The 9818-nt window shown below is 30.7% G+C and overlaps 2 protein-coding genes across 2 annotated transcripts; both read right to left on the minus strand.

The window, feature by feature from the left end:
* Positions 1–411: 411 nt before the first annotated feature.
* Positions 412–2890, minus strand: LOC107857198 (bax inhibitor 1-like). Its single transcript, XM_016702134.2, has 5 exons — positions 2736–2890; positions 2141–2284; positions 1954–2045; positions 911–1094; positions 412–755 (listed from the first exon to the last, which is right to left on the minus strand). Exons 1-5 carry the CDS (start codon positions 2853–2855, stop codon positions 573–575), a joined length of 723 nt encoding a protein of 240 aa, XP_016557620.1. The 5' UTR covers positions 2856–2890; the 3' UTR covers positions 412–572.
* Positions 2891–3845: 955 nt separating this feature from the next.
* On the minus strand, positions 3846–5867 carry LOC107860526 (bax inhibitor 1-like). The gene is made up of 5 exons (XM_016705915.2): positions 5745–5867; positions 5131–5274; positions 4948–5039; positions 4192–4375; positions 3846–4043 (listed from the first exon to the last, which is right to left on the minus strand). Exons 1-5 carry the CDS (start codon positions 5865–5867, stop codon positions 3846–3848), a joined length of 741 nt encoding a protein of 246 aa, XP_016561401.2.
* Between the last annotated feature and the right edge of the window lie 3951 nt (positions 5868–9818).

The following is a 9818-nucleotide window of genomic DNA, read 5'->3' on the forward strand; positions in this document are numbered from 1 at the left end:
GGATACAGAGGGAGGATTCATATAATCGATCTCAACTAATTTGAGATTGAGGCACATTAACTGATTGATTTTCCACAACATTAGATAGGTTGAAGATTCTATTTTTGGGTATTGATACACACACACACACTTCCCCCATATGTTTCTCTTGTTCATCTGATTTCTAGTTCTCAACAAAGCAAATGTTATTTATCCTTCTCTTTGCTAAATTTTGTCTAGGTTCCCATCTAAATAAATAAAAATATAACACAACATAGCATTAGCCTCTCATACTTATTAACTATATGTATTTTACTAAGTAAATAAACCTTCAATATTTTGTTGATACCAATTATGTGCTCTCTACTGTTTTTGGTCCTCTCACAACTTGGAAGAACCCAAGTAATGAAAAGTACATAGGTAGGCCTGGAATCCACTTGGGCTATGCAAATTAATGTGGCCCATATGGACTGAAGTATTGGGTAATCAACAATCATTATTTGCCAAGAAATTCACAGTTCCAACTGTTAAACTGCATTTTAATAGCTATTTAATCGAAAGTATAGGATTTGTAGCAAAGCTTTTTTCTGTTTCTAGCCCTCAATTACTGCAGCCAAGCGTACCGTGATATAATGGACTAATATAGCTGGTAAATGGAACCAGTGGGTGAATGCACGGTATACAGAATCCATGCGATATTCATAAAGAGCATCATACACCACCTCTTTGCTGTATACCACAAAGTACCCCATGTAACACACAAGCACCAACGATACCTATGAGACAAAGGCAAATTCAGAGCTAGAGTCGGTGTTCAGAAGATAATATGCATACGTTTTAAGTCTTTCTTGTATGCACATACATAGTTTGGGTCGAAAGTTATGAGTTCAGTTGAACCGCTTAACATTGTTCAAAGACAACGATGGCTTACCTGTCCAATCCAATGAGCAATGTGACCGCCAAAGATGTCAGAAGCAATGAGAAGCCAGATGTAAATCAGGATAAAAGAGACAAACTGGCACCAGATAAACAGGCTCCCCTGCGTTGTTAACTTGGCTCCCAACCAAAAAGTACCAATGCCTATTGTTGTACCTACCAGATAGCTGAAAACAAAGCTGCAGAACAAATATGATTAGAAACTTTCTTCAAATATGGAATAGAGAGCAGCAACTAGATCACTAATCATATACACATTCATCCTGAAGAAGTGGAGTAGCTACTATTGAGGATTCAGCAAGAGGCAAACTAATGTAGAGAGCAAAGCAGCAACAGACTTCAGGAATCAGGCATAATTTATCTAGGGGCCATAGTGCCAATGCTGAAAACAACAGTGCAGTAACTAGCCAAGAATTAATGGACAAACTCTAAAACAGGCTTCAAATTTCCAAAGAAGCACATAAACTTATGAGATACATTTTGATCGTTGTTCGAAAAGAATAGACTGATATCGGTTATGTCAATTCATCCAGTTCAGTCCAATTCCCTATTAACAAACAAGCTAAGAAACCAACACACAAAGCTAGTCATATTGCTCAGTTTCTCTCATATTCATAAGGTAAACATAGTGTGAATTCTTAACTGTGCAAGCCTAACTTCTCATGCACAATAGCCATTACTGTTCAAAATTTTAAAACTATCCAGGTTGTCTTATAACTACGTAATCGTAGTGGCCACTTTTAGGTAACTACAAAAATAAAACAGAATGCTACAGACAAACACACGTCTTATGCAAACAGTTAATCAAATTCCAATACCTTTGTCTTGTAATAGAGTTGCAGCACATATTGTTGCAACTACTAACAAATCACTTTCTCCATTTTGGATTTAAGGGTAGATCAATTACTGATTATTGTAACTAAGGATCATAAAATGACGAAGTATCCAATCAATAAAAAAGCCCCTCTCTCTACACAATTAAAGGCGATGAAATTCTGGTTCCTAACAGCACTAGAAATCTTAGCATTTGAGTCTTACCCTTGCTCAATTCCAAAGAGATATTCGGTAAGAAGTCCAACAGAAGCACCGAAGAGAAAGGCAGCAGTCACCAACAACCAGAACCTCCTCGTCTGCAGAGGTAGAAGATTCGATATTACAACAAGAAGCAAATTTAACAACAATTATTCACCAATTTAAACTTAAATATATACAAGAAATCACGTACCACTAGTAATGGCGATGTAGTGAAAAAGACGAGAATAGTCCCAGCAGTAGTAAGAACAGTGACCAACCCACCCACGTCCCAGATCAAATGGAAGAAGGATCCAATAGTAGAGCTCAACAGCGCACAGAAAAGGGTAAAATATATCTGTATTATCATCAAAAGCTAATCAATCACAGGGGCAGAAAACAAATAAATCCTCGTCCCAATTTATATGATACGTTTTCATCTTTCAAGACATTAAAAACTACTTATATTGGCATCACTCAAATATTTTATACTACCTTCAAGCTTTCAAGAACTCAAATTGGTGGTTAAACAATCCAAATTTTAATCTTCTTTCTATCAAACTATTCCAATTATTACTTTCATAGTTGAGAGTCAAAATTGATCAACCCTGAAGTAAGAAATTAAATTCAAGATTTGGCATAACGAGATCATAGTAACGAAAAATCTTTACTTCCCAATCTCTCCATTAATAAAATTTGTGGAATTACAACATCCAAACAGAAAGAGCAGAGACAAGCACCGCAAGCACTTCAAGATCAAAAAGTCTCGCATATTGTATTAAGCACGTAGAAGGATGAATTTAATGTACCTTCTTCAAGCATTTGTGCGCGTGTGGCTGAATTTTCCCTTCATGCTTCAGGTCTCCTACTCTCCAACCCCTTTTGAAGTACGCTTTCACAGCATTCATCGCCCTAGAGAAGAACGTCATTCTTTTTTCTTAGTTATTTGCAGAGAGAAAATGGAAATGGAGAAGTGATGAAGAAGAAGGAAGAGCTGTGTTTATAGTTTGTTATACATAGAAGAGTTCGTTACAAACGGACTACCCTTGCTGTTACTCTTTGTGGCAGTATTTACGGTTCTACCTTTCAGTTATGAGCTGAGTTTTGGGAATATAGTAAGGGTATTTTTGTCAAAGAAGTTAAGAAAAAGAGTTGGCGGGAATGACAGTTATTTATGAACTTCGTTGGGAATTTCTCTTTCCTTTATTTCTCTCTTTTGGTTATTCTTAATGATATCAAAGTTTTAATTACTTGCATGTGATAAATTATCAAATTGTTTTAAACCTCATTCTTACTCTCAATGGGTAATATTTTTTTTTTATAACTTTTTAAATCAATTTTGTCTAAATATCATATATCGAAAGTCACTCAAAGGAAACAAATGAGACATTTTTATGATTCTTAGGCATAGTTGAGTAAGTTTTTTTTTTTTTTTTTTGGGTAAATTTAGTTTAGCGTCATTAGTAATACTTTGATAAAGTATTTTTGACATCATAAAAAATTAAAGGTAGAATACTCGCTAGGCGTTTGAATTTGTAAGTTTCATTTAGATATTCTTATAACTACTGCAACGTGTTTTGACTAAGTACATGAACATGGAGCCTTAATCATTCAGATTATTCAAAAATCATACGTGAGCTCTACTGTTTTTGGTCCTCTCATAACTTGGAAGAACCCAAGTGATGTGAAATACCTTGGTAATGGCCCATATAGACTGAACTGGGGTAAATCAACAATCATTGTTATTTGCCAAGAAATTGGTAAAGCCCATCGTTTCATAGTACTAATCACAAATTCAATCAGTAAAATGTAGTATTAAGGAAATCATTTGTACATCATTCACAGATTCCCCACTTTCAAAGTGCATTTTAAAGCTACAGTTGTGCATGATGAAGTATAGTAGTAGCAGCTTTAATGTGTCAAAGCTTTTTCTGTTTGTAGTTCTCAGTTACTGCAGCCAAGCGTAGCGGAATATAATGGCCTAATATGGCTGGTAAATGGAACAAGTGGGTGAATGCGCGGTCTACAAAATCCACATCTCCAAAACGAGCATCAGACATCACCTCTTTGCTGTATACCACAAAGTACCCCGTGTAACATACAAGCACAAAATATACCTGTGAGACAAAGGCAAATTCAGAGCCAGAGTCAGTGTTCAGCAAGTCTTTTTTGTACGTGCGTGCATTGTTTGGGTAGAAAGTAATGAGTGCAGTTGAACCGCTGAACATGTCCTTATAATATTGGTCATAGACAACGATGGCTTACCAGTAGAATCCAACGAGCAGTGTGGCCGCCAAAGATGTCAGAAGCAATGAGAAGCCATACGAGCATTAGGATATCAGAGACAAGCAGGCAACGGCCATATAGGCTCCTGCGCCTTGTTAACATCGATCCCAACCAGAAAGTACCAAAGCTTATTGTTATACTAACCAAATAGCTGAAAACAACTCTGTAGAACAAAATATGATTAGGAAGCTATCAGAGCAAAAGAACAAGAGACTTCAGGATCAGGGGTGAAGTACCCTAATCTGTCATTCATAAGTCATACTTATAGTGCAAATGTTTGAAACTCTCTAAAGAAGAACATATACTTATGAGATGCGTTTTGCTAGTTGCTCGAAGAGAACAGACTGATTTCGGTTATGTCAATCCATCCAGTCCAGTCCAATCCCCTAGTTTCATGAAAGAGAGAAGCACTTCCAGGGAACAGAATGTTGTAAGTCATCTAATCAGAATTTACACATCGAACATTTGAAAGTACAACACGACACAAGTTATAGCCTATTAACAAACTAACTAAGATTATAACACACAAAGCCAGTCCTATAGCTCAATTTCTCTCGCATTCATAAGGTAAGCGTAGTGTGGGTTCTAAATTGTGCAAGCCTAACTATTCACGTACAATAGCTAACTGCAAGAATAATACAGAACACTACGGAGAATGACTATATATGTCTGTGCACTTTCAAAGATGATGAAATTTCTGGTTCCTTACAACATTTACTATATTTTGAGTCTTACCCTTGATCAATTCCGAAGAGATATCTGGTAAAAAGGCCAACCGAAGCCCCAATGAAATAGGCAACAGTCATCAACAATAAGACCCTCCTCCTCTGCAGAGTTAGAAGATTCAATATTACAACAAGAAGCAAATTTAACAACAATTCACTGATTTAAACTTAAACCTATAAAGTAGTCACGCACCACTAGTAATATCGATGTAGTGAAAAGGACGAAAATAGTCCCAGCAGCAGTAAGGAAAGTGAACAAGCCCCCTACGTCCCAGATCAAATGGAAGAAGGATCCAATAGTAGAGCTCAACAGGGCACAGAAAAGGGTAAGATAAATCTGTATTATCATCAAAAGCTAATCAAATCACAGGGAGAAAAGATGAAAAAAGGGAATCTATATGTCGATGTAGAAGTAAAAACACATGTTTTCCAGATAACTAAGTTCACAGAGAAAGCAAAGATATATCGTCCCAATTTATATGATACACTTCCATTTCGAGATGTTAAAAACTATGTATCATTCAATTTTTTATACTAACCTTCAAGCTTTCAAGAACTCAAATTCGTTAAACAAACTATCCAAATTTTAATCTTCAACGTATGCTTTTTCTAATCAAACTACTCCAAGTATTACTTTTTGATATTCTTTTTCCGGATAATATATAAGTTAGTTAATATCTTACATTCGCATCAGTCAACTCATCAGCAGAAAGTAATTTAACTCAAAATCAACTATCAAGATTTGGAATTTCGCATGATCACAGTAATGAAAAATCTTCACTTGCCAATGTCCAAGAATTAATGTACCTTCTTCAAGCATATGTGAGCGTCTACGAGAATTTTCCCTTTATTTGTTAGATCTTCTCTTTTCCAATTCCGTTTGAAGTAAGCTTTCACAACATTTATCCCCGTCTGAGAGAAGAACTTCATTCTTTTTTTCCTTTTCTTTGTAGAGACAAAATGGAAATGGAAAAGTGATGAAGAAGAATGAGTTGTGTTTGTAGTTTGTTATACTAAAAGACTTGGTTCCTAAAGTTAGTTGGGAATAACTACCTTGCCATTACTCTTTTTGAGAATATTTACGGCTCTACCTTTGTGTTATGGTTTGAGTTTTGGGAATATAGTAGGGGTGTTTTTGTCAAAGAAGGTAAGAATTTCTTTTTGGCGGGAATCAGAGTTGTTTGGGTAGTTATGAAATTTTAGTATATTTCATCCATGAACATGAGCACATCTAAATCAAAGATCATCTTCTTCAATTTCCTCCACATTGTCATACATTGTCATCTTCTTCTAACTAACTCGTTGATACTTTCATCAACGTTGAAATGGTTTCCACCTAAAACAATACCAAATGAATTTAGAATACTGTGAAAGAAGCTTATCATAATAAAAAAATTAAAGTATCAAAAGATGTAACGACCCTGCTATTTATTTTATAAAGTCATCCTGTTTCAATCGACCTCATAATTATTAGACATAATTTAGGACCTATCGGGATGGGTAGTGTCAATTCTCGAGGTGTTCAGAGGCGACTTAAGTCATTATTTTGGATTCTTTATTGATAAAGTTAAGCGCAATCATGGTCGATCTTTGATCGAGACGACCTTGTATTAGCGTCGTAATATTTTTAAGGGGATCTTTCAAAAATAGCCACATTTTGCCGAAAAACTCATCTTTCATAGCCATATTTTACATAATTACCATTTATAACCGTTGTATTCAATTTACTCACGTTGTATTCAATTTTATCAGTAGTCTGTATTCATATAAAATATAAATACAGTACCATTTAGCTGTTGTATTCAATTCACAGTCATTGTATTCACTTTTACTCAATGACTTGTATTCATAAAAACATAAATACACTACATATTTAGTCTTGCCAAAACACTACCATTTTTTTCTTTTTTCTTTTTTTTATATTTTTTCTTTTTCGTGTTTTCCTCGTTTTTTCTTCTTCTTTTTTCTAATTTTTCCTATTTTTATTATTTTTGTTTTTATATATTTTTTTCTCTCTTCTATCTCTTTTTTTTTTTGTACTTATTTTCTTTATCATTTTTTTTGTTCTATTTTATATTTTTTGTATTTTTAAAAAATATAACTACTCGAGCACAAGTCATTGATGATAACGTAAATACCATAATTGTTTATCTATTTGTAGTCACACCGTCATTTATATTTTTGCATTCATTGATACAATTGTATTTGTACTTTAAAGTTCGCGCTTGTATTTGTATTTTGTAGTTCGCGTTTATATTTGTATTTTATAGTTCACACTTGTATTTGTATTTGTTAGTTCGCACCATCATTTATATTTTATATAATTCGCACTTGTATTTTAAAGAACTGCTTTGTATTTCTATTTTATAATTGATTGTATATTATATTGGATTATATTTGTATTATGATTTTATTGTGTTTATATATTTAGATTATATTTGTATTTGTATTCTATTTTCATCGATGTCTTTTTATTTTTAAAGAATTATTTTGTATTTGTAAGTTGATTGCATATTGTATTTAGCTGTGATTATGTACAATTTATCATTTGTATTTGTATACAAACAAGTAAATGCATTAATTGTATTTTCTTGATTCTAAAATATATAAATATGCAATATATCATTTGATACAAATGTATTGTTTTGTATTTGAATGTCAAAATTATTATTCGTATTTGTAAATAAATAAATATCACTTGATACAAATACAATTACAAACAAATGAAACCAATGATTTTAAAAATACAAATACATATTGTATTTGTATATATTGTATTTTTATAAAAAATTGAATTGTATTTATTTTTATCAATAAATACAACTTTTATAAATAAATACAAATAAGTATTCATAAAAAGAAAATCAATCGTTCCTTTTCAATAATTAAAAAATACAAATGATAGTTCACACTTGTATCTAAATGTTATAATTCGCATTTGTATTTGTATTTTATAGTTTCCACTTGTATTTGTATATTATAATTCGTCTTTGTATTTATATTTTATAGTTCACACTTGTATTTGTGTTTGCTAGTTTGCACAAATGAAAAGAATGAGAAAAATGAAAAGAAAAAAAAAAGAAAAAAAGGAGAAAAAAAAAAAAAAAAAAAAAAGAGGAGAGAAAAAGAAAACAGAGAAAAAAATAAAAAAATAAAGAAGGAAAAAAAATAAAAAGGAAAAGAAGAAAAAGAAAAAAAAGAAAAAATGAAAAAAAGACAACAACAAAAAAAAAAGAAGAAAGAGAAAACAAAAAAAAAGGAAAAGAAAAAATGAAAAAAAAAAAGAGTAATAGAAAATAGGCAAAAAAATAAAAAAAGAAGAAAAAATAAAAAGGAAAAAGGAATAAAAACACAAAAGGAAAAAAATAAAATGAAAAAGAAAAAACTAAAACATATTTCACACTTGTATTTGTGTTTGCTAGTTCGTACAAATGAAAAGAAGGAAAAAAATAAAACGAAAAATGGAAAAAAAGGAGGAAAAATGTGAGAAGAAGGAGAAAACTACCCAAAAAAAGAAGGAGAGTAATAGAAAATAGAGAAAAAAACATAAAAAATAAGGAAAAATAGATAAAAAGGAAAAGAAGAAAAAGAAAAAAAAGACAACAAAAAAGAAAAAATTGAAAAAAGAAAGAAGACAGAGAAAACAAAAAACAGAAAAGAGAAAATGAAGAAAAAATAAAAAAAAAGAGTAATAGAAAATAGACACAAAAAACAAAAAAAGGAGAAAAAAGAAAAATAAAAAAATACAAAAGGAAAAAAAATAAAACGAAAAAGAAAAAATTAAAACATATTTCACACTTATATTTGTGTTTGCTAGTTCGCACAAATGAAAAGAAGAAGAAAAATAAAAAGAAAAAAAGGAGAAAAAATACAAAAAAAGAAGGAGAGTAATAGAAAATAGAGAAAAAATTTTAAAAAAAGAAGAAAAAAATAAAAAGGAAAAGGAAAAAAGGACAAAATGAAAAAAAGACAATGAAAAAGAAAAAAAAGAAAGAAGAAAGAGAAAACCAAAAAAAGGAAAAGAAAAAATGAAGAAAAAAAAAAGAGTAATAGAAAATAGATAAAAAAAAACAAAATAAATAAAAAAATTAAAAGGAAAAACTGAAAAATATAAAAAAATACAAAAGAAAAAAAAACGAAAAAGAAAAAATTAAAAAAAGAAAATATGACTAGTCAAGCACAAGTCATGGATGATAACGTAAATACCACAATTGTTTATCGTATTTGTAGTCACACCGCCATTTATATTTTTGTATTTGTTGATACAACTGTATTTGTATTTGTATTTTAAAGTTTGCACTTATATTCATATTTTATAGTTCACATTTGTATTTGTATTTAATAGTTTGCACTTGTATTTATATTTGTTAGTTTGCACCATCATTTATATTTAATATAATTCACACTTGTATTTTAAAGAACTATTTTATATTTGTATTTTATAATTGATTGCATATTATATTTGATTATATTTATATTACGGTTTTGTTGTGTTTGTATATTTAGATTATATTTGGATTATACTTGTATTTGTATTCTATTTTCTTCATTACCTTTTTATTTTTAAGAAATTATTTTATATTTGTATTTGTAAGTTGATTGCATATTGTATTTAGTCGTGACTATGTACAATTTATCATTTGTATTTGTATACAAACAAGTAAGTGCATTAATTGTATTTTCGTGATTCTAAAATATATAAATATGTAATGTTTCATTTGATACAAATGTACCGTTTTGTATTTGTATATCAAAATTATCATTTATATTTGTAAATAAACAAATATCACTTGATACAAATACAATGACAAACAAATGAAACAAATGATTTTACAAATACAATATGTATTTGTATATATTGTATTTGTATAAAAATTTGAT

Source organism: Capsicum annuum, chromosome 8 (assembly GCF_002878395.1).
Source record: "Capsicum annuum cultivar UCD-10X-F1 chromosome 8, UCD10Xv1.1, whole genome shotgun sequence".
NCBI classification, from domain to species: Eukaryota; Viridiplantae; Streptophyta; class Magnoliopsida; order Solanales; family Solanaceae; genus Capsicum; species Capsicum annuum.

Bases quoted from the DNA above. Each gene is read 5' to 3' on its own strand.
- LOC107857198 (XM_016702134.2), bottom strand. From the start codon at position 2,855: ATGACGTTCTTCTCTAGGGCGATGAATGCTGTGAAAGCGTACTTCAAA. The intron at 2,285-2,735 runs GTACATTAAATT...ATGATAATACAG, and splicing joins CGCACAAATGCTTGAAGAAG to ATATATTTTACCCTTTTCTG. The intron at 1,095-1,953 runs GTAAGACTCAAA...TTTGTTCTGCAG, and splicing joins CTCTTTGGAATTGAGCAAGG to CTTTGTTTTCAGCTATCTGG.
- LOC107860526 (XM_016705915.2), bottom strand. From the start codon at position 5,867: ATGAAGTTCTTCTCTCAGACGGGGATAAATGTTGTGAAAGCTTACTTC. The intron at 5,275-5,744 runs GTACATTAATTC...ATGATAATACAG, and splicing joins CTCACATATGCTTGAAGAAG to ATTTATCTTACCCTTTTCTG. The intron at 5,040-5,130 runs GTGCGTGACTAC...CTAACTCTGCAG, and splicing joins CTACATCGATATTACTAGTG to AGGAGGAGGGTCTTATTGTT.